The sequence below is a fragment of the Aspergillus niger genome (assembly GCF_000002855.4).
Source record: "Aspergillus niger supercontig An17".
NCBI classification, from domain to species: Eukaryota; Fungi; Ascomycota; class Eurotiomycetes; order Eurotiales; family Aspergillaceae; genus Aspergillus; species Aspergillus niger.
Window position 1 is genome coordinate 186,677 of NT_166532.1, and position 22,986 is coordinate 209,662.

Below are 22,986 nucleotides of genomic sequence, written 5' to 3' on the forward strand. Positions count from 1 at the left end.
TAGCGTCGAACCTCCACATTATACATCAGTGTACATAAACCGCTCCATATCGAAACTGCCCAAACTAGGAATATCAATCAGCAGATCACTCAACCACGAGAACCCCGGATAATCAGCCAGCGAATGATGCGGCTCCATAGAACCACCACCGCCATCAGCAGCAGGGCTAACCTCCTGTCCCATCTCAAACTGCTCGGCCGACGCCCCCGAATTAACCCTCAACACATCCTTCAACGCCTTCGTATCCTCCTCCTTCCTGCGTTGGTGCAATAGAATCAGCAAATACGCCGTACTATACGCCTCGCGCATCACCTCCGTATCATACGCGGCCGCCACCTCACGCAGCGTGCGCATCGCACCCCCCAACATGACCAACGACGCCCGATTGTCTATCGCCAGGAGCGTGCACACAACCTGGAACGGCACATTCGCGATCTGATGCCACGGACAGGTCGTCGCGACCATCTCCCTCGCTGCCTGGAGTCCCTTCACGGAGAGTGCCAGTACGCGGTCCAGTAAGTCCCCGGAGATAATGCAGTTCAGGGCGCGCAGGCGCCGGTAGATGCAGAGCATGAGGTTACATTGCACGAGGATTAATTGGGGTAAGACGTGGGATTGGTCAAGGACGTTGCGCAGCGCGGATTCGAGTTCTGGAGGGTCGGGGGTTTTGATTGTGTTTGGGTCGAGGCTTTCGGACATGGGTAGGAGGGTGAAGATTTCTGGGGTACCTGGGACGCGCGGTGTTGGGGGCAGGGAGGTTGCGCCGTGGAGGACGACCCGGGAGCGGGCGAGTTCAAAGGAGATCCAAACGTTGAGGTGGCGGGCCATGCCGAAGAGACGCCGGCGGAGGTCCGGGTCGACTGGGGTGGGGAGCTGGTTGATGGCGTCGGAGGAGGGCTGTTCGAGGTGCAGGCCTGTAGCTTCGATGAGGTGCATTAGGGTGCAGCTGGCTGTCCAGGCGAGGTTCGGGGTGGAGGTCAGGCGGAGGTAGGCGACGCGGAGGACCCAGGCTGTTACGGTGTCGAGAGTGGGAGTAGTGTCTGATAGTAGGGTTTGTTCGAGGATGAGCCGGGCTGTTTCGGCGAGTTGGAGCTCTGTGGAGCTGGATTGTCTGCGGGAGAAGAGGTAGCCAAATGCTGCGACGCCGCTGAGGACGGCGTCGTAGGGGCTGTAGAGGAGAGCGGACTCGGCTGTGGGTGGAAGCCAGCGTCTGCTGACTTGGCGAAGGAGGGTGTCGCGGTCGACGAAAGGGTAGCATGGGTCGACTTTGTCGAAGAAGATGGCTACGAGGGAGCGCATCTCGTCCTGCGAGATGGTATCCGTGATAGGGACTGCTTTGGGGGCGGATGATGGTGGCATTGATGGAGGTGGAAGATGACGCGCGCCGACGTTCCATGCGAATAGATGCATCTTGGGCGCATTGGTGGGATCGACCTTGAGGCCGAGTCGTCTGGCGAATGCTGCGCCGGAGTTGGCATCTAGCGAGCTGAGTCGGGCTGCTGTCTCCTCCGGGGAGATCTTGTGCTCGTGGCGCGGAGGATGCGCTGCATCCGGGGCCACTGGGGATTCTGCAGAAGCGGCGGACTGCAGTTGGAATAGCCTGGCATCGCGCTTCCTGCGTGATTGGAGGTCATAGTGGCAGTCGGAGCCGAACTGGGCGCATGTTGTGCATGGCTGGTCGCCGGAGCATTTGCGCTTGCGCGATTGGCATAGTGTGCAGGCGACACGGGAACGCTTCCTGGAGGGTTCGGTCATGTCTCCCTCGGCAGACCATGTTCATGACCGGAGGGTCTGAGGTGTTGATAGGTGTGAATGTGGGAATAAGATCAGGAAGTTGATTCCGGTCAGTTGATGTTGATAATAGTGCGGAGCATGTGATATATGAATGAGTCAGCATGGCATTGTGCGGCAGCATAAGATTTATCCGCATCTTATCTCTACTTGCTGATCTACATTGGACCGATCGACTAATTGCGAGGGTCTCAACATTGGCGATAGGGTCACTCTGTCGTCCTTCACAGTTTCAATGCTTTCTAGAGGCGGAGACTCCATTGACAAAGTTCATTTCAAATCCACCAACAGCAAATTGCAATGTGAGATATCCACAAATACGAGCCATCGGAGTCGGAGCCTCGCAGGCTCCGCTCCGCTTCAGCCCCCATGGCAGCGATGCCAGCATGGGTTTATCTTGTCTGACGATGAGTATGATGCCTGTGTAGCTGTGTAACCGGGGTCAAAATGCCAGCCGTACGGGCCTGTACAAACTGTGTCCGAGCAAAGACGAGATGTGCCCTCAGTGGAGCTTCCGGGACATGTGAACGGTTAGTCCGCTCTCATTGATATGCTAGTCAAGCTGACAGTCCTAAAGATGTGTACGCCTTCGGAAGGCTTGTCAGCCATCGCCTCCCGTGCGCAAGCGCCGGGTAGTGGCCAAGGCCTCTGCGAAAGATGTCCAGAAGCTGGAGGAGAAGCTGGACGGACTGTACAGTATCCTCCAGGGCCAGACGGGTCTGCTGAACGGACCGATGCAGCCGGCCCAGGAGCCTGTAATTCCAGCACCTCACACGGACGAAACTGTATCGTTGCCTATTCCTCTAACACAAGATCTGTCAGGAACAACATGTAGTCCGGCTGCTCCGTCTTTGGAACAGCCTCGGGCCACTTCTTACGAGCCTAACGATGATGATGCCGAGCTGTATTTAGCTAGGTTCCGCTCTGACTTTATTGACCATTTGCCCTTTCTTGACATTCCAGTATCTCAAAGTGCCCATCAGCTGCATGAGGAGAGTCCGCTGCTGTGGCTAGCTATAATGACTGTTGCATCTACTCGGACCACGCAGCAGAAAGCCATGTCCAGGCAGATGAGAGAGGCATTTGGCCGCGAGGCGTTTGTAGAAGGCACGAGGAGTATAGACTTCTTGTTGTCAGTCCTGGTATATGCCACCTGGGATCGCTACTACGCCCTTGACAAGCCGCTTTTTACTAGTTTGATGCAGTTGGCTATTGCAATTGTATACGACCTAGGCCTGGACAAGCCGCCGGTGCAGGACCCGAGTCTTCTGCTTAGCTATGACCTGAAGGGACACAATCGGCCGTCCCATTACTCTCGGCTGCCTACCATGCAGGAACGCAGAGCTTTGCTGGGTTGCTTTCTTGTGAGCTTCACGTAGGTGCAACGGAACTGTGTTATAAATGCCTTCTGACGTTCCAAGGTCGAATGTGTCCCGAAACGGCGAGCCACTTCAGTGGACGCCCTCATTCGACGACTGTCTTCGCGTATTCGAAGAAGAAAAAGAATCAGACAATGACACCCTGCTGGTGCAGCTTGTCAAACTACGCCTCATCACAGGAAAGGTGATGGAGGCACCAGGGACAGAGCCAAGTGACACCCAAATCCTGCGGCTATCAGCTTCAATCTATTTGCAGTCATTTCAGAAGCAAATTCGCACATTCCGATCACAAATCCCTCTCGAACTCACCAATAACAGTAAGCTCCCGTTCCCAATCAAATACCCAGCTAACGGCATCACAGAGATCCTGCAAATGGAGTTATACAGCGCAGAAATGATGATCCACGAGATTGGCTTCTCATCAGACCCAACTATCTTTCCTCGGCAATCAAACCAACAATTTGAATGCCTATGTGCCTGCCTCCAAACCATCAAGTCATGGACCGACAACATTCTGGCCCTGCAACCTGTAGAGTATGTCGGGCTTTCGTGCTTGATGTGTGCCAACATGGCGCGCAGCTTCATCAACCTCTACCGTCTCACTGTCTGTGACTATCCCGTTTGGGACCGTAAGCTGGTGCAGGAAACGATAGACGTGTCCTGGGTACTGGAAAGGGCGGCGCAGCGGTTCACGCAGGTCAAAGACGCGGCGGGACTCGATCCAGAAGGCACTCAGGAACTGGATTTCTTCATGATTATGGCAGCGAAAATGGAGGCCATGAAGATGTCGTGGGACACGGCGGTGATGCCAATGATGGAAGACTCGTGGGAGCCGACTTTGGATGATCTGGACATGTTCTCTAGCGAATTCCGCAATATGTGGAGTTGGTGATATCTCTGCAGCTGAGGAACAGTAAGAATACAAGACTTTCCGGTGCTTACCGATAAGCAGTTTCATAACCCGTTTGCAGGCGGAGGAATCTGAGGCAGTGTCTGGTCCATCGGAGCGGAGTGTCACAGCTCCCACTCCGATCCAGATATATCTCACATCCTTCTCCATATAAAAGGAGCAGCCATGTCATGACTATACTCCCATTGATCTTCTCATCCTCATCAATTCCTCAAGCTTCCCTATTCATCTCAATCACCTCCTCTTCACTCCTCCACATCCTCCCATATTTATCCATCAACAGCATCATCATCATCACCACCACCACCAACACAACCATGCCCTTCCACCCCACCAAAGACATACCGGACCTAACGGGTAAAACCATCCTCATCACCGGCGCCAACAGCGGCCTAGGCAAGACCTCCGTGCTAGAATTCTCGCGTCACAACCCCTCCCAAATTTGGCTCGCCGCGCGCAACCTCACCAAAGCACAATCCGCGGCGGACGAAATCAAACAACAAGTACCCACAGCCCGCATTCACCTCCTCGAACTCGACCTCTCTTCCTTCGCCTCCATTCAAAAAGCTGTAGAAGTATTCCTCTCCACCGCCACCCGCCTCGACATCCTCATGCTCAACGCCGGCGTCATGGCCGCACCACCGGGAATGACGCCCGACGGACGATACGAGGTGCAATTCGGGACGAATTACATGGGTCATGCGCTGCTCACGAGGCTGCTGTTGCCCATTATGGAGAAGACGGCGAAGCGGGATGATGCTGGTGTAGGTGGGCGTGTGAGGATTGTTGCTGTGGCGTCGCATGGGCAGCGGTATGCGCCGCCTGGAGGGTTGCAGTTCGAGACGTTCAAGACGAACGGGGAGAGTATGGGCCCGTTTGCGAGGTATGGGCAGAGTAAGCTGGCTCTTGTGCTTTGGGTGAGGATGTTGGCGCAGTTGTATCCGTGGTTGACTGCTGCTTCGATTGATCCTGGGGTGGTGGGCACGACGCTGGGGGATGGGGCTACGGGTGCACCGAGGTATATTCAGTTTTTGTTCAAGGTGGCGTTGGTGTTGAGGCTCGCGGCAAGTTTGGAAAACGGGGTGAGGAATCAGTTATGGGCAGCTGTGTCGAGGGAGGTGAACAGTGGGGAGTATTATGATCCTGTTGGGGTGGTGGGGAAGTCGGCGCTTGGAAGGGATGAGGAGTTGGCGAGGAGATTGTGGGTGTGGACGGAGGGGGAGTTGGATAATTATCTGGGGGTAAGGGATTGAGTTCGTATTGTATGTTCTTTTGTTGGTGTGGGGTTGCTTGGTTATGGTTTGATTTCTCTCATGGCTTGGTTTGATGTACTTCGGTGATGCAGCGTGTTTGGTATGCATAGTATCAGATCTAATGATTGCTCTCACCTTATCATATTACAGAATGCAGTCACAATCAATTCTTGGTACACTTGGTACACTTGGGGTATATCTTGATATCGGTCAATCTTCATATCTCTTCTCATCAGGATACCCCATATATCCTTCCAACTTCTTCCAATCCGGCGTTCAGCCGGCCCAAGCATATATAGCGACCCACAATCGGGTAATGTCCTACAACGGTGAAGCTGATGATCTCGTGGATAAGCGTGAAGAGCTTCGTCATGACCTTTTTCCAGGATCTTGAAGGAGTCCCAGATGTGAGGTTTTAGAGACTTAGATGCAGTTTGTCGAAGGGGATGAGGCCCTCGCCGTTGCAGTGGGTGTCATTAGGGGTTGAGAGTGTGCAGGAGAGGGAGTGAGGAGGGTTTAATTATTGTTGGTGTTGATGGTGTGGCTGGGGAGGGTGAGGGCGTGTGTTAAGGCTGGGAGCATGAAGATATTGAGGTATTCGAGGTGTATTAATATGCTATGTAGTAGGTAGGATATAGTTTGGGTGTTATGATGCTGATGCACGACATATACTGTAATGTAGGTTTTATTGATGCTATTATATATTGGTCTGATCAAGTCTTCGAGTACATAATCTGCCGTGTATCACGGTCATGTATAATGCAGGAAAAGAGCCGGTGCTGCATTAGATGGCTCTGTGGTAAGTTTAGCGGACTGTCTGCAGCTGGTTGGCTCCTCTGATTACAGTTGCACATCTTCCTAAGGATGTGTCTGAGCAATGCGACGGGTCAATTGGTTGTTGAGTCGTAACGTCTTCCTTGTGCTGACTAGCCGTGCGACTCTCGGTGCCAACTCCCAGGTTATATACCATCACCATCTACCCTTTAGCAGTAGTGGTCGTATACTATGATGTAGTAAAATAACCCCAGCATTCTTATATTCCGTCCGGGGTTTAGACTATTTATATTAGTCAAGAATATGCCGGAAAGAGAGAATGAAGGCTATCAGTTATGTAAAAGTTAGTCACCGAGATCTGCCATACTTGGGGTTATCAGAACCACGAAACCCACCAAGTGGAGAGACTTACATCAATAGTGAGTCATGGCGAGTGCTCAGTGGAAGGAAAGGGAGAACCCGCCCCCCTGTTTGGGGCAGCCATGGGATGGCTGGGTAGCTGTTCCTGTTGTTGAGCTGGCAGAGCTGCACTAATCCCTACTGTTCAGAGGAACTGGGGTTCATTATTGAAGAAAAAAATGGATCCATCAAGTGAAGGGCGCGAGAATCGGCGGATGCGTGAGTCAACGGGATGAATAAAACCCTGCCAAAGTTGGCCTCCCCGATAGCGGACTGCCTCAATGGCCGCCTTCCGATTGGCCGGACCAGCCAAACCAAGTCGGTGAGAGAGGACGGCACGTGCCACCCGACCGGGCCGGCACACTTTTTCCCTTCTTTTTTAATCTCTTGGTCTCTCCCTCTCTTTCTCTCCCTTTCTTTCTTCTCCGTATCCCAGATTACTCCCCCAGAATCATCAGCTCAACTTCCATGTCTAACTAATTAGACCCCCCTCCCATCTCAATCCATCTTGTATACCAATCCTCAGTGACTGGTAACAGCACAGTCGCGCTTATGCGTTTGGCACCTTCCGTCTTCACTTCTCAGGTACGTTGTCTCTCCCACTATGGGTTCCCATGGCTACTCCGCATTCCCCCCTCCCCGCCACTACCGTCACTCGCCATGACCATTTCAACATCCAATTGAAAGGCATTAATAGAATACTAACATGATATCTGCAGGACTACATCTCGGATCACCTCTGGAAAGCTTCCGGAAACTTCTGAATCCACTTCACACAACCCGCCGTATTCTTTTCTCGCAACAAATAAATTCATATCACAATGTTCGCTCGTGTGTTCAAGGCCATGCCCGCCAGGGCCCCTGCCTTCACCTCCGTGAATGCTTCTATCCAGTCCCGATTCATGGCTACCGTCCGTCAGGGACGTCCCGCCACTGAACGTGCCACTTTCACGATCCGAGATGGCCCCATCTTCCATGGGAAGTCCTTTGGAGCCCGCTCCAACATTTCGGGTGAAGCCGTTTTCACCACTTCCCTGGTCGGATACCCCGAGTCTCTGACCGACCCCTCCTACCGTGGTCAGATCCTGGTCTTCACCCAGCCTCTGATCGGTAACTATGGTGTTCCCTCCGCTGAGAGGGACCAGCACGGTCTGCTCAAGTACTTTGAGTCTCCCAACCTCCAGGCCGCTGGTGTCGTCGTCGCCGATGTGGCTGAGCAGTACAGCCACTGGACTGCCGTCGAGAGTCTCGGTGAATGGTGTGCCCGTGAGGGTGTGCCCGCCATCTCCGGCGTCGACACTCGTGCCATTGTCACCTACCTCCGTGAGCAGGGTTCTTCCCTCGCTCGTATCACCGTCGGTGAGGAGTACGACGCTGACCAGGATGAGGCCTTCGTCGACCCTGAGCAGATCCACCTGGTCCGTCAGGTCAGCACCAAGGCTCCTTTCCACGTCAGCGCCGCCGACCCCCAGTGCCACGTCGCTGTGATCGACTGCGGTGTCAAGGAGAACATTCTGCGTAGCTTGGTCAGCCGTGGAGCCAGTATCACTGTGTTCCCCTTCGACTACCCCATCCACAAGGTCGCTCACCACTTTGATGGTGTCTTCATCTCCAACGGCCCCGGTGACCCGACTCACTGCCAGGACACCGTCTACCACCTCCGTCGCCTGATGGAGACCTCCCAGGTGCCCATCTTCGGTATCTGTCTGGGTCACCAGCTCCTGGCTCTGGCCAACGGTGCTCGTACCATCAAGCTCAAGTATGGTAACCGTGCTCACAACATCCCGGCACTGGACACCACTACTGGCCGCTGCCACATCACCAGCCAGAACCACGGTTATGCTGTTGATGCCTCCACCCTGCCTTCCGACTGGAAGCCCTACTTCGTCAACCTGAACGATTCTAGCAACGAGGGTATGATCCACAAGACTCGTCCCATCTTCAGCACCCAGTTCCACCCCGAGGCCAAGGGCGGTCCCCTGGACTCCTCTTACCTCTTCGACATCTACCTGGACAGCGTCGTCAAGTACAAGAACCACCAGCTGGCGTTCCACCCCAACCGGAACACCGTCCCCAGCCCTCTCTTGGTTGACCTCTTGGCCAAGGAGCGTGTGGGCGTCCAGCCTACCATTGGCATGCAGAACGTGGCTGCCGCCGCTGCTGCTGCCGTTGCTGCCGCTTAAAAGGAATGTCATATGGAACTGGAGTTTGGGTTTGGGTTTAGGTCGGAATATCTTTGGTTGTACATGATTCTTTCGGTTTAGTTTGGGTACATTTCGGTTTAGGAATATATTTTACTTCACATACTACTTCAATCTCCCTCTTCAACATCAAAGTAGACAATAGTCATGTAGCCGATAACTTGGTTTGTCCCGTGTACCACTCAGAACTCGCAGCCCATACCTGCGCTGCTCATTTCGTTACACGTGCGTAAGAGTTGAGGCATTATTCATTTGCTGATACGGGCCCCAATCACCTTTGCCTAGCATAACACGTCTATATCCCCATTAAATCACATGAGTTCAGTATTTGACTCCTACTCATAACCCTATAAATACACTATACAATGAATATAGAGATCTTTCACTTATACACACGTAGTACATACACACTATGAAATCCAGCTGACTGCCAGATCATCCCCTAATACAGCGGCAGCTCGTAAGCATCAAAATCATACACCCAAGTCTGGTACGACTCCTCATCAAAGACACAGGTCAACTCCGTCCCATTGTTCACATAGTAAGGTCTGAGCGGCCAAGCACACAATTGCTGAACCTGACCGTAGTTCTCACCCTCCTGGACCGTTGCATTCAACCTATCGGGCTTCTGGCCGTTCTCTACCCAATCAAACAACGTCGGCAGGGTGCTCTGCGGCCAGCCGCCATTCGGCTGGTCCGTGCTGTACGAGCAGTGCGCCGCGCCAGGGACGAGGTACAGACGATTCCAGTCGTTCAGGGCGTCGGAGGACTCGTTAAAGGAGAGGGAACTGTACATCGTCTTGCGGACGGATTCGTGGTAGTGCACGGACGAGCCGGTGGGGATACTGGGGTCGGATTCGCCGTGGACGTGGATGATCTTGCCGCCGTTGGAGTGGAACGGGGTCAGGTCGGGCCAGGTGGTTTGGAGGACGTCTTCGTAGCGTTGCCAGCCCAGGGACATCCAGTTCGTCATGACATCGTAGGTGACGTTGTCGAGGGTGGAGAGGTTATCGACATCGCGGAGTTCGAGGAACTTGGCGACCCATTCGCCGCCCAGGGAGGTGATGTCGAGTTCCCAGGAGTCGGTGTCGGAGTTGTATTCCGTTTCGGCGTCGTCGAAGGTCGCGCTGGGTTGGTACCAGATGTAAGCGCGTTTGCCGTCGAGGGTCTTCAGGCCGTCGAGGATCTTGGCGGCGACGGCGGCGCCTTCTTTGGTGACGGTGCCGTTTTGAGCTGGGGTGGTGTTGCTGGTGGAGAGGCGCTTCTTGAGCACGGTGGTAGTGGTTTCGGCGGGACAGTAGTAGGGGGCGCCGATGGTGGAGTTAACGTTGAAGTGCAGCTTGCAGAGGTCGGTGCGGGCGACGACGCCGTCCTTTTTGCCGTCGAGGGCGTCGCAGGCGGCGATGGTCAGGTTGTTGATCTTCTCGAGTTCGCAGGGCGGGGGGTAGTAGCCCATGGTGTATTCGACGAGACCCGGGTAGAGGTGGTTGGGCTGCTGCTGGCCGTAGCGGATGGCAGGGGCGCCGATGACAGCGCCATCCCATTCCTCGCCGAAGCGCTGGACTTGGGACCAGCCCTCGCGGCCACCTTCGGAGCAGCCCTGGTAGTAGGAGTAGAGCTTGGAGGAGCCGAGGTTGAAGAAGTTCTTGGTGAAGGCCTTGCCGACAGCGCTGAGTTCGTAGTGGGCTTGGTAGCCGAACATGTAGAGGGCCTGGCGGTCAATGGTGCCGTTGGCCTTCAGGAAGACGGCGTCGAATTCGGTGGAGAAGCTACCGAAACCACCGTCAGTCTGGCCGGAGGCAGCAGCATACATGACACCGCCGGGCAGGTCAGCGCTGTCGCCGTTGATGGCATAGCCGAAACCACCGGTGGAGAGCCAGCGGTTCTTGAAGTCGGCTGGGGCAGGGAGCCAGAACTGCAGCAGGACCTGGTCATCGAGCCCGTCGTGGGTGTAGGCCAGAGTGACGTTGCAGAAGTCGAAGGTGGAGGCAGGCCAGAAGGCCGTGGAGGCGGAGCTGTAGTTGTAGACCGGGTTGGCTGTGATGGAAGTGGTGTCCACGGTGACGCCCATGAGGGGGCTGCTGGGGGCCACGGAACGAGCATAGGAGGATGTGCAGACATCCGCCAGGCTGGTCGCCTGGGCAAAAGAAAGTGCGGCCGTGCCGGCCAGAAGGCTCATCTTGGAGCGCATTGCGAGAGAGTGACTGAAATGAGTGACTTTCAATGCGAGAAAGAATGTGCTTGCCGGCGTGAACTACTGGGCAGATCCTAGCTGGCAGTAGAGTGATTTTATATCATTCAAGAATTTGAGAATGGCCGTTGCCTAGTGTGTAGTCCTGCTATCATCGCCATGGGTATCTGGCAAAGCCATGCAACTGTTGTATCTAGATTAAGGAGGACAAGCATCATCGACCCACCCCGGACATCGGAATTTCGGAATACGATAGAAAGTCACGACAGGCCATTGGTCAACGGGGAAGATGTACGCGTCCCCTGGGTTCGAGAGTGAAGTGCTTAGCAACTGCCCCGGGCCATAGATCGTCAGGCACCATTCGTGTCATCTGTGGACCGGTTAGCTCGGAATTAACGGGATGGGTGAGGACGTTGGTCGGTAGTGTTTTGCTTACCACGAAGATGCTGGATAAAGCCGTGATGGATGTGGTCATGTCTGATGCAAGGCAAAGAGGGCGAAGTAATTGGCGTGGTGGAAGGGAGGAAAAATAATTATAAAAATGAGAGCAAAGAGGACTGCAGACAGAGACCGAGGGATGAAGAAGAGGAAGTTGCTTTATCCGGTGGAGAGACGATAAGTCCGAGAAAAGCGGATGTTTCCACCCCAATAAGGAAGTCAAATCCTCAGGCTAAGCTTTGGCAGGGTCGGAACTCAATACCCTGACGCGTGTACCCTTAAACTAATCTTTTCTATTCCCTGCCAGGTGGATCCTGAACACTGAAGAATGATGAAGAGCCTGACGTGACTTGTTCTCCATCACTTCCAAGATCCAAGTCCGAGGGATTTCCGCCGGTGGGTTCATACGACAAAATGAGATCTGCAGAAAGTACACCAAGTCTAGTATCTACTCCGGCCGGAAATGTTCAGTTCAGAGAAGGCGCCGTTGGTTCGACTAAAGTGTAGATGCATGAACTATATTCCGCTTCATTTAGCAACAATCGACACCACGTCCTCATCCGACACCACATGTCCCAAGCCCACCCGCTGTGGGATATGGCGTGCACTCGCTCCCCATACCATCGCATACTTGAATGTCTCCTTCAACGTGCGGTGGATGTTATCGCACACATCCTCGATGGTTGAGTTGCTGCGGCAGATCAACGCCTCGGAGAAATCGGGTTCCTCGCCTTTCCTGTAGCATCGTTAGCAATGTCTCACTCGTAAAAATAGGTGGCTGGTCGTTGGCTGAACGAACCGTTTCGTGTAGACCCGGATCAGACGGAGTTCCTTCCAGATGCGATCCACGACGTCTTCCACACCCAGATCCAGTTCACAACTCATGACGGCTGTGTACGGTTCGCGGGCTAGTTGGTCGAGGAAGTCCAGACTGACACCGTCAATCTTGTTGTAGACGTAGAGACTGTAATCATATTAGATAAGTGATGAATGCTGATAGACGGGTAAAAAATTACCATCTGATGTATTTACGGTGATCCTTCATGATCACGTCAATGAAGTCGTCAATCGTGGCTAGATTGATGTCAGCGATGAGACTCAAGCGGACGGTTAAAACATGATTCGTACCATATTCATCACGAACCAACACTTCGCAGTTAAGCATCTTGTAATCGCGGAGAACATTGTAGATTATCTTCTCATCAAGGTACTTAGGCGGCGTCTGGAAGGTGATCTTCATACCGCCGGCCTTCTTCTGCTTAAGGTAGATGTTCCTACACCCATTAGCCCGATACCTAAAGTCAACAACGCTTGAAATACTCACGGAGGCTCCTTGTTCAACCTGATGCCTACAGCATCCAATTCCGCCTCCAGTAGCGCTCGTTGCTCCGCTCGTTTCGTAGCATCCAACACCATCAGAATGAGATCACTCGTCTAGGCCAAATTAGCCCCAGAGTTTTAGACAATACCTCAGATGCAGGGATCGAACAAACCTTAGCGGCCGAAATGACCTGTCTTCCACGTCCCTTACCCTCAGACGCACCCTCAATGATACCGGGAAGATCAAGAATCTGGATCTCCGCACCACCATACTCGAGCACACCAGGAATGGCAGTGAGCGTAGTGAACGCATACGCGGCCGTCTCACTCTTCGTCTTGGTGATCTTGCTCAGGAAGGTAGATTTACCGACGGAGGGGAAACCGACGAGAGCTACACGCGCATCACCACTCTTGCTCACATCGAAACCGGCACCGCCACCACCGGAGCCGCCTGTTGGCTCCAGGAGCTGGGCTCGTAGACGGGCAAGTTTTCTGCGTAGCAGTTAGTGCTGGTTCCACATGGCGGGGTAGACTTGAAGATGAGGGGCATGAGCTCGACTTACCCCTTCAGTAGACCAAGATGGTACTCTATAGTCAAGAGTACGTTAATATGGACCTAAGATGGCATCAACGGAGACATCAAATCGCACCTGTGGCCTTGTTCTCTGTGCACAGGTTAGCATGGCGGGGCTATCGAGACCTTGATATGCGATCGGAATACTTACTCTGCGTCCTGCGCATCTCATCTTCAATCCTATAAAGCGAGACCCAAGCGTAAGCAAGACATACCCCCAGACAGTAGCCGCAGACCTGCAATATGGGCAACATACTCCTTAATCTTTTCCGTAATGTTCACCATCTTGCCGGTTATGAGCCCCGCGGACTCGATTTCCCAGATACAACAAACGACACAACCAGACAACCGAAGCTAGATTTCGCCGCAAGCGAAGTCTCTCAAGTATCTATTAAACAAGCGAGATAATCCCCCGCAAATCGATTTGATTGCAGCGCAAGAACACGAGCAGCTCTGGATTGGGAAAACCGTCCTCAAAATCATCCGCCGCGCCAAGCAACCACCCCGCTTACGTAATTGCCACCTCCGGCGGAATCTTCGAACTTCCCGACATCAAACATCAACATCCCCATCCTTTCCATCAACTTCACCTCACATCATCCCCAATCCCTCCACCATCACAGTAGCCATGGCTGAAGCAACACCCCCAACTGAAACAGTAACCCCTCCTACGGAGGAGGTCGTCGAAGACCAACAACAAACCCAGCAACAAGAAAACGAAACAACAGAAGAAACCACCGCCCTAACAACCACCGCCGACGGCGCCGTCGAACCGCAAAAGAAGACCAAAAAGATAATCCGACGCAAGCGCCGCCCAGCACGCCCACAAGTCGACCCAGCGACAATCAAATCCGAGCCCCCACCCCAAGTCGGCACAATCTTCAACATCTGGTACAACAAATGGAGCGGCGGTGACCGCGAAAACTCCTACCTAAGCAAGACGGCAGCACCCTCACGATGCAACATCGCGCGCGACAGCGGCTACACACGGGCCGATAAAGTGCCCGGGTCATACTTCTGCCTGTTCTTCGCGCGCGGGATATGCCCGCGCGGCGCAGAGTGCGAATACCTGCACCGTTTACCAACACTGCACGACATATTCAACCCGAACGTGGATTGCTTTGGACGGGACAAGTTCAGTGACTATCGGGATGATATGGGTGGTGTAGGATCATTCATGAGACAGAATCGCACGTTGTATGTGGGACGGATTCATGTGACGGACTCGATTGAGGAGGTGGTGGCGAGGAATTTCCAGGAATGGGGACAGATTGATCGGATTCGGGTGCTTACGTCCCGGGGTGTTGCGTTCGTGACGTATACAAATGAGGCGAATGCGCAGTTTGCGAAGGAGGCGATGGCGCATCAGAGTTTGGATCATAATGAGATTCTGAATGTGAGGTGGGCTACGGTCGATCCGAATCCGTTGGCGCAGAAGAGGGAGGCGAGACGGCTGGAAGAGCAGGCTGCTGAGGCGGTTAGGAGGGCGTTGCCGGCGGAGTTTGTGGCTGAGTTGGAAGGCAGGGATCCTGAGGCCAAGAAGAGGAAGAAGATTGAGGGGAGTTATGGGTTGCAGGGGTATGAGCCGCCGGATGAGGTGTGGTTCTCGCGTGCGAAGGAGTTGGAGGATGCGAATGCGATTGCGCAATTGGAGGCTCCAGAGCAGCCGCTGATGATTGAGGGTGCCTCTGAGACTGCTGCTGCTGCTCCGCAGGAGGAACAGGCCGGAGGGATCTTCTCCAGCTCTGCTGTTGCGGCGTTGAAGGGCCTGGCTGGCGGTGCTGTCACGACGCAGCAGGCGCCTAAAGCTGCTGGACCTCTGGTGGCGTACGGGAGTGACGATGATAGCGAGTAATTTGGTTGATATTCATTGCATGCATTCTTACGTGTACTATAGCAGAGATACCTGAAAAATGTGCTTGGCTTGACTGGATTTCATTTCATCGTTTGGCTTCTATGGAACGGCTAATTTCAACGCTTGTTTGCATGGCATAATTGTGGGTATATTCGAAAAGAGGAGATTCAATCAACGGCAGATACAATAAGAGACACATAACACGTAACATCACACATCATTTCATCTGTCGGCTGCGCTTCCAAGGTCGTAGTATATGCATGACCCTGTGCGGTAGTTGTATATAAAAGCATTGCTGAAACTCTCCATCCCATCTACACGACTCTCGTTGGCAAGGTCTAGTAATAGTTCGTGGACCTGCGTGAGGTATTTCCGTTCTGTCAAGGGCGCGTTTTGGATGACTGTGCGCCAACTTTCAGGATCAGAGAGACGGGTATTCCTGATGGCCTCTAGCAACTCATCGCGAGTATCGATAGCAGCAACGGGCCCGTTCAGGGCATCCTCAACCACCTCGCGGGATCGGAATAGTGCTGGAAAGAGTTAGAGGGATCCTGTGATATCAAAGGGACAAATTGAACATACCTGTCTCGACAATATTCCTGCGGTTGGACTTCTTGCTTCGGTGCTGCGGTACAAGAATGCGGACATCGCTGAATCGCTCGTTGAATGAAGGCCCCGGGTCTGCTTGGCTGGGCAGACGAGACTGCCGTAAGGGGTCCGCGCCCTCTCGCTGGTAGCGCGCACGTATCTCGTTCCGCAGCCAAGGAACAAGTTCGGAGCCCCGGATATCGAACTCTTCCCTTGGGGAGAGACTCTTGACCTTGAAACCCCTCTCCTGACTGTCTTGCTTTGCAATAACAATCCAGCCATGGCTGTCATCTCTGTACTTGTTCAGGAGTTCTTCCAGCGAGGAGGCATCCACAGCCAACTCTGCACTGACGTCATTAAGCCACAGATCCTGGACGATTTTGATGCCCATGGTACGCAACACTGTGGGATCGAAACTTGCAACAAGCACATCGCACTGCCAGCTGTTAGCATCTCTCGGTTACTAAATGGTGGGCATTCGACTTACCCTACGTGTCTTCCAGAAAGCTCCAGCCTCCATATCAAAACTCTTCGCTGGAGTCTTAGCAGGAGTTCCGAGGTACTCCAACATAGCCGAGCTGAGGCGATCCCAGCTCAGGTTGAACCCCACAGCATGAGTCTGAGAACGACTAGCCAAGACTTTGGGTCGGAACTCTTGGACCAGCGAGTCATACCGTCCGCCAGCCGCGAAAACATCGCGCCGCTTACTGTCAAAGACACACTGGAAGAGAATACTGCCTCGAAAGAACTTATCGTTCAGACTGCCGAGAGGGTTCATGTAAACCTTCCGCTTGACATCAAAGTTCTGCAGATAAGCCACGAGCAGATTAATTCGAGCAAAGATAGGTGCCAATCGCTCAGCAAATATCGTACCCTGCATAATAGCCCGCAGTCGTTTCTGAACCTGCTTTGGAGAGTCTCTGAAGTCGAACCGTGCCAGGTCATCCAGCGAGGTCGAGGCAACACCGATCGCAGGGGAGCGAAGCTCACTTCGAATCTTCTGCATCGTCCATTTTCCCACGTTCAGCTTGCTGACAACCTCCTTAACACGAGGGATCTGAGAAGGTGTGATCCGGCAAAACTCCATAATGGTCTGAAGCAGGTCCGAATGATTGATAACAAAGCACATAGGGGAAGATCTTAGGGGCGGGAATTCTTCGATAATCTCATCCAGCACTTTGATTACCTCGGCTTCTTTCAAAGCCAGATCCAAAGTGTTGTGTGATACAATATCGAAGTCTACCTCCTTATGAGTTCTGGGCTCGCCACCATGGGGCAGTTCCCTGTAGACCGTTCCAAAAGCGTATGTCTTTTCCAAGGAAGGATCTTGTCGTGGAATAGCACGCGCATTGGGCAGGGTAAGATCAAACGGCAGTTGAAGCAAGTTGCCAGAGGAGTCAAGCAATCTCACAGCGCCGTTATTGTAGTGTTGAGATCTGGGGAACAGCATCTGCCTCTGAGTTTCAACAGCCCCATGGCGGCGGAAGATCGACGTTAGCTTCTCTTTAACGAGGCCCTGAATTAACAGCTCGGTGGCACCTGGTGTACCGCGAGAGTCCATATCCCAGGCGATGTCTTCGAACTTCTTTGGTGATTGAGAAAATATACCGGATAAGATCTTTTTGTAGTCGGGCGAGTTCGGATCAGAGAGTAGATGCATGATCGCGCGCCTAAAGGTTTCTTCTTCGACCTGCAGAGGAATCTTTCCGCTACGGAGAAGATCCGAGGCTGTGGGCCGCTCGCTCGGGTTATGGCTCAATAACGAATTAATGATCCTACCCTGGACTACCTTCTCTGAAGACTGGAAGGTAGACGGCAGGGTATGGTTTGGTTCGCGGATAGCCCGCAGTGTTTGGTCTCGCTCCATGCCTGTGGATAAGGCATGGCACATTTCAAAAAAGATCACACCCAGAGAATACATCTATGTCCCGTTAGACCTTCTCTCGCTTGCTTGAGTGGGTTGCACTTACATCAACTTTCTCATTGTAGTTGCCCGTGAAGCCCGACTTCATCTCGGGAGCGACATAGTAGGTCGTGCCCAGGCTGCGAGTAAAGTTGCCTTCAAAATCTGCGGTGGTGGAAGAGCGCACGGCTGTCGTAAACTGACCACTCGTGGCAAGACCAAAGTCTCCAATACGGGGGTTGTTCGCCACATCAATAAAGATATTGTCTGGCTTGAGATCCCTATGGATAATACCATGACCGTGGATATGGCTCAGTCCATCCAGGATCTGCCGGAACAGGCGCCAAGACCGATCAACATCATCGTACAGACCATTTCTTATCAGATCACGAAGTGTCTATGTAAGTCAGCATCAGCTGCGTACTTTTTAGGCACAATATCACGATACTCACGTGTTTTTCGCAATACTCCATCTGGATAAAGAGCGTAGTAAGCACGGGCCTGCCCTGGGAGCCTGACCGCACCCGACTAAGCTCCTTGCCTGTGGCGCTCTCCGTCTCAAACGTCGAGGGCGTATCGCCCTTATCTCCATTGGACAAAGTTCCATCGTTGTCCTCCTCACTGTCGGAGCCAAATTCAATCTTAGGATAACCGCTCGAGCTGATAAAGTCAAGCCCGCCGGTACTATAATCATAGGCATGCGTGTCCCGACTAGCAAAGACGTCACTCTCCGTGGAAGAAATGGCTTCCTCGTCTACATAATCATAATCCTCCTCGATCCACGCAGTATAATAACGTACTACGTAAGGATGATTTAGCCGGGACAAGAGCATAATCTCCGACAGTGTGTCTTTCAGGGCCGCGGTAGACTTCTGAGTAATCTTCTTGACAGCGTAAAAGCGGCCATCGAGCTTATTCCTTGCCTTAACCACCTGACCAAAACCTCCTTTCCCTAATCGCCCAGCTTCATCAAAGTCCTGGTTGTACCGCGAGAAGGCAGGCAAGCCGTTCAAGGAGTCGAGCCGTGGACGCCTCGGCAGGGAGATTGAGTTTGAGGCACTTGTGCGGGAAATCAAGGGAGTGTCCACTCGGAAGAATTCTGAAGGCTGCAGTTGGAAAGCAGTCGGCCGCTTCTTCGGATCGGGCCTAAAGAATTCATGCAGGAGATCCTGCAAAGCAGTCGTTAGGCCTAGCGTGCCCATCAGCGCATTTGCTGACGTATAACGCTGCAGCACATCCATTCCGAATCCCATCTGAAGGAAGACGATACCCAGGTCCCAGACGTCTGTCTTCATGGTCAGCGGTGCGGTCCCGTGTGTTAATTCCGGGGGCATCCAGAATGGTGATTTTGACGTTGTGAGCAACCGTTTGCTGGCAGGTGAATCAGGAAGGGCTTCTTCAATGCCAGCTCGCAGTTTCACAATGGTCCCACCAGTACGAGTTCTGAACAATAGGATGCGACCACAATGAATATTGCCATGAACAAATCCACTGCGGTGGTAAAACTCCAAGGCTTCCAGCAGCTGGATCGTCCAGCTGCGGAGCACTTCCACTGGGACGGTTCCCACAATATCCAGAAACTCGGCCAGTGTTCCCTTGTTCGAATACTCCTGGAGCGCATAGACAGTCCAGATGCTGTCCTGAGCATCCTGCATGCTCAAGGGTCGAGTTATCTTGAACCCAACAAAATCCACAAGGTTCGGATGCCGTAGTTTCTTCAGGCCTTCCAGCCTGTCCTCACTCGAGCGCATCTTCTCTCGGAACAGAAGGGGCTCGACTCCCTTCTCATCCAGTGAAATCTCTCTCAGAACCAGTAGAGGCGCATGGGACCGGTTGTCGGAGACGACCGGTCTCACGGTATACGTCTCCTTTCCCGGTCCGATCTGGAGAAGCGATTTGCCGTACACTGCGCGGAAGACCAGGGTGGCCTGGTCGGAATCCGTCATAGCTAACGGAGGGTCGAAGGTGATTGCACCCGGAATGTTCTCCACAGCATCAGCGTCCCCATTCGCATCCAGTCCAGGGGTGCGACTTTTACGCCGGGACAGCCGTGCCTTGGCCCGCTCTCGGACTTTGTCCTCCAAGAGCTGCTGTAGGGCACGCTCTTCTTCAGCTGTGGCTGCCTCCTGTTTCCGGATCTCCTCTTGTCGCTCCAGCTCCGCTCGCTGGTTTGCGGCGGCTTCCTGTTCCATTCGCTCCTCCTCTAAGCTCGGAAGATCCTTGTCTTGAGCTTGAGCCTCAGCCACATCTTCCAAGACATCTTGTATCGACACGGCCAGCTCATAGATCATTTCCGAGCCGAGGAGCGTCTTCGGCTTATTCTGTATAATGTCTTGAATTCTCGATCGAGCACCTTTCCGGAGATCGTCTAAGTTTTCCAGGGATAGGTTGGGGTAGGTCTTGGGATAGGTGGTGGGCAGCTCGACGAGCAATTCCAGATGAACGTCGGGATTGGACGATGCTCGTAAATGAAGCTTGAACGAGACCTCGGACGATTGCTATAGAGCTTCTTGGTCAGCAATGCCTTAGAGCGATATCAATGCGACAATCACATACCTGCCAGGCAGAACGCCTGTGCTGCACTTCCTCAAAGTCATCACCGTAGATGGAGCGCAATGCTTCGACTTCATTCTGGTGGATCTCCTGGTAATTGGTGGGGGCAACTACCGGCGGCGAGAAAGACGGCGAGTCTGGCCGGAGCTGCTGCTTTTTCTCCGCTCGGGGAGAGCCGTGCTTGGGGGCATTGCTGAAATTCTTCTTCTGTTTGTGAGGCATAGCGGGGCGCTGGTCGGGCGGTGAAGATAGTGGATGCACCGTGATCGAGATTGGCCTTTGCCACGGAAATTAGTGACAAAGATGCAGCCGAAGCTGCAGCCCTCTATAGCTCAGTAGAGAACATATCTAAAGCAGAGGAATCAAAAGGGAAGAAAGGTGGGAAAGTATATGTGGAGAGAGAGAGAAAGGTAATTAGACCGGAGGAAGAGGGAGGGGGAGGAAACGGCGAGAGTTAGTCTAGCAGTCAAAAGACGGGAAGAGAGGAAAAGAGCGGTAACCCGACAGCGAGTATATGAACGCCCAATCGAAGCGCCGCCCCGTCGTTTTTCCGCCCACCGCCTTTGGGGCGGGCAGCTCGTGACTTGGCGCATCATCGCCGTAAACAAAGCACAGCGTTCCACGTCAATCCTCTGGCCCCCCAATGGTCTTGCTGGTGCCATGCGTGTCTCGTCCAGTCCCATAATTTGATTGCTGGTGAATCGCCGGATACCTTGTCCCCTGCAGACGCGATGCTGGGGTGGATCACTGGGCAGGAAGACCAGGTCGCAGGTGCGTGTATTTCCCTCTGTACTTTCTGCTGGTCGCTACGAGTAGTATGGCTTGCTGCCCGCCCTACTGCTGCTGCTGCTGCGTGCGCGCGCCCTTCCCTCCACCTCCCTCCAGATACGGCCCAATAATGGCCTTCCAATTTTTCTGGCCTTGTTTCCCACCCGCGCTCATCGCGCGCTGACTTGTTTTTCTAACTCGTTTATCCCCATAGACAACTCAAGGGCTGGAGAGCCACCCGAGACGCCCGCTCCCGTGTTTGCGATCCGCGCTTTCAAGAGCGCCTTGTTTGGTACCCCAGGCGCCGATGACGACGAGTCCACCCACCGTACTACTACTGCTACTACTGCTGTGAAGACGAAGAATCCCTCGACCAATCAGCTCCTGAATGATCACATCACGTTGAAACCATCCAGTGGAAACACAGGGGATGCTTTCAAGGCTTCCAAAGCCGACTTGGATCTGGCAATGAACGCGATGGCATCGCCTACAAAAAGTATCCTCGTAACACCCGGAACCGCATCCAACCGTCGCAAAACCGTGTCGTTCGGCGACGGTGTCGTCGATAACGAGCGCAAGCGGGAAGACCCGTTCACGAAACCTAACAAAACCCCCACCTCCTCTTCCAACAACTTCTCCAGCCAGTGGTCGGCCACCTCGTCGGACGGAAAGTTCAAACCTCGCAGTAAACTGACGCAAGCCTTGATGGATTCGCGAGAGAAGTCCAAGGGCACGGGGCTCTTTTCGTCACAGGACCTCGAGCCCAACCCCTCATCGGAGGGGTCCAGACCATCGCCAACGGAAGATGACAACGACGATACCATCAACTTGGATGAGCCACGGTCGCAGTCGGGGAAATACTGGAAAGCCGAATTTGATAATTACCGGACAAAAACCACGTGGGAAATCAAGAAGCTCATCCAGTACCGCTCGGCCGCGAAAACATACGCCAAGAAGAAGGATGAAGAAGCGTCGCGACTCGCCGATAAGTTGAGGGAGGAGGAGATCAAGGTGTCTGAGATGGAGCGCCATGTTACCCATCTAGCATCGACCATGGTTGGGGAAAGCGCTAATGCCGATAAAGAGAAATTGGTGCAGGACCTCACCAAGCAGACCGCGTTGGCTCTGCAGTACAAACACCGGGTCAACTCACTACGCAAACTGCTGGAACGACACGGCGTCGTGGGGAATGAAGTCGACGATATCGCTGAGCAATCTGAATCCGAAAGTTCTTCAGAGAAGACTACAGAAGAGCTCCGCAAAACCCAGCAGGCTCTGGACGAAGCGAAAGCCAAGATCGACGATATGAAGCTTCAGCAGTCCGACTTCACCAAACTGCAAGATCTCGCGCGCAGCTCTGAACAGAAAGCCTGCGAGTTGCAGAAGGAGAACGCGTCTCTCAAGCAGACCCTAGCCCGTGTGAAGCAGGAGATGAGCAAATACGAAGGACGCCGCAAAGAGAAGGAAGCCAAACTGAAGCAGCGCGAGGCTAAACTGGAAACGCGCATCCAAGAGTACCGCGAACGGTTGAAGAACGCCTCTCAGCAGCATCGCGATCACGAGGAGAGTTTAAAAGAATCCTTCAATGAGGAACGCCACCGCATGCAGGAGCAGATCGACCAACTCAAGATCAAGCTTACCGCGATAGAGAGCCTCCCACACACCCAGGTTCGCGCGCGCCATAGCGAGAGCCCTCGCAAGAACTACACCGGTGTGCATGTCTTCGATTTCGGGCAGAACAGTCCCCAGAAAGACCCCGAAGACGACAACACCGCGGACATCGACGAGCCACCAAGTCCCAGCCCGCGTGCAAAAGAACGCCGCTCCTACCCATCCCGATACACCACCACCGCCGGCGACCTCGACCTCAAACGAGCCATGAAAGCCATGGGCATCACCGACGAAGACCAGCTCGCCTACCTCGGCGAATCCCTCAAACCTCCCAAATCCCGCTACCAAAACGAGAACCACGATGACGAAGAACCAGCCACCATCCCGCCCTCCTCCCCACCCGACTACCCCCATCACCATCACCACCCTCCACCCTCCACCCGCCCGCGCCCCAAACAGAAATCCAACAACACAAACA

General features: G+C 53.6%; 9 protein-coding genes across 9 annotated transcripts; 5 read left to right on the top strand and 4 right to left on the bottom strand.

Annotated features, from left to right (window-relative positions):
* Window positions 1-18: 18 nt before the first annotated feature.
* On the bottom strand, window positions 19-1,755 carry An17g00790 (uncharacterized protein; the record flags this gene model as incomplete). The annotated part of the gene is made up of 1 exon (XM_001398271.1): window positions 19-1,755. One exon carries the CDS (start codon window positions 1,753-1,755, stop codon window positions 19-21), a length of 1,737 nt encoding a protein of 578 aa, XP_001398308.1.
* Window positions 1,756-2,238: 483 nt separating this feature from the next.
* Window positions 2,239-4,062, top strand: An17g00800 (uncharacterized protein; the record flags this gene model as incomplete). The annotated part of the gene is made up of 4 exons (XM_059745435.1): window positions 2,239-2,321; window positions 2,369-3,155; window positions 3,427-3,487; window positions 3,533-4,062. 4 exons carry the CDS (start codon window positions 2,239-2,241, stop codon window positions 4,060-4,062), a joined length of 1,461 nt encoding a protein of 486 aa, XP_059602809.1.
* A 335-nt stretch (window positions 4,063-4,397) lies between these two features.
* An17g00810 (uncharacterized protein) lies at window positions 4,398-5,333 on the top strand (the record flags this gene model as incomplete). Its single annotated transcript, XM_001398273.3, has 1 exon — window positions 4,398-5,333. The coding sequence occupies one exon, from the start codon at window positions 4,398-4,400 to the stop codon at window positions 5,331-5,333; it is 936 nt and encodes a 311-aa protein (XP_001398310.3).
* Window positions 5,334-7,327: 1,994 nt separating this feature from the next.
* An17g00820 (uncharacterized protein) lies at window positions 7,328-8,689 on the top strand (the record flags this gene model as incomplete). Its single annotated transcript, XM_001398274.3, has 1 exon — window positions 7,328-8,689. One exon carries the CDS (start codon window positions 7,328-7,330, stop codon window positions 8,687-8,689), a length of 1,362 nt encoding a protein of 453 aa, XP_001398311.1.
* A 460-nt stretch (window positions 8,690-9,149) lies between these two features.
* Window positions 9,150-10,898, bottom strand: An17g00830 (uncharacterized protein; the record flags this gene model as incomplete). The annotated part of the gene is made up of 1 exon (XM_001398275.1): window positions 9,150-10,898. The coding sequence occupies one exon, from the start codon at window positions 10,896-10,898 to the stop codon at window positions 9,150-9,152; it is 1,749 nt and encodes a 582-aa protein (XP_001398312.1).
* A 966-nt stretch (window positions 10,899-11,864) lies between these two features.
* On the bottom strand, window positions 11,865-13,515 carry An17g00840 (uncharacterized protein; the record flags this gene model as incomplete). The annotated part of the gene is made up of 10 exons (XM_001398276.1): window positions 11,865-12,072; window positions 12,136-12,300; window positions 12,353-12,410; window positions 12,465-12,610; window positions 12,661-12,770; window positions 12,830-13,148; window positions 13,220-13,244; window positions 13,307-13,321; window positions 13,382-13,410; window positions 13,487-13,515. The coding sequence occupies 10 exons, from the start codon at window positions 13,513-13,515 to the stop codon at window positions 11,865-11,867; spliced, it is 1,104 nt and encodes a 367-aa protein (XP_001398313.1).
* Window positions 13,516-13,858: 343 nt separating this feature from the next.
* On the top strand, window positions 13,859-15,085 carry An17g00850 (uncharacterized protein; the record flags this gene model as incomplete). The annotated part of the gene is made up of 1 exon (XM_001398277.1): window positions 13,859-15,085. One exon carries the CDS (start codon window positions 13,859-13,861, stop codon window positions 15,083-15,085), a length of 1,227 nt encoding a protein of 408 aa, XP_001398314.1.
* A 222-nt stretch (window positions 15,086-15,307) lies between these two features.
* On the bottom strand, window positions 15,308-20,351 carry An17g00860 (uncharacterized protein; the record flags this gene model as incomplete). The annotated part of the gene is made up of 6 exons (XM_001398278.3): window positions 15,308-15,615; window positions 15,668-16,109; window positions 16,161-17,594; window positions 17,644-17,973; window positions 18,029-20,074; window positions 20,133-20,351. The coding sequence occupies 6 exons, from the start codon at window positions 20,349-20,351 to the stop codon at window positions 15,308-15,310; spliced, it is 4,779 nt and encodes a 1,592-aa protein (XP_001398315.1).
* A 509-nt stretch (window positions 20,352-20,860) lies between these two features.
* An17g00870 (uncharacterized protein) lies at window positions 20,861-22,985 on the top strand (the record flags this gene model as incomplete). Its single annotated transcript, XM_001398279.3, has 2 exons — window positions 20,861-20,900; window positions 21,112-22,985. Coding segments are annotated over 2 exons (1,914 nt in total), but the record flags the coding sequence as incomplete, so codon positions are not given.
* Window position 22,986: the final 1 nt, after the last annotated feature.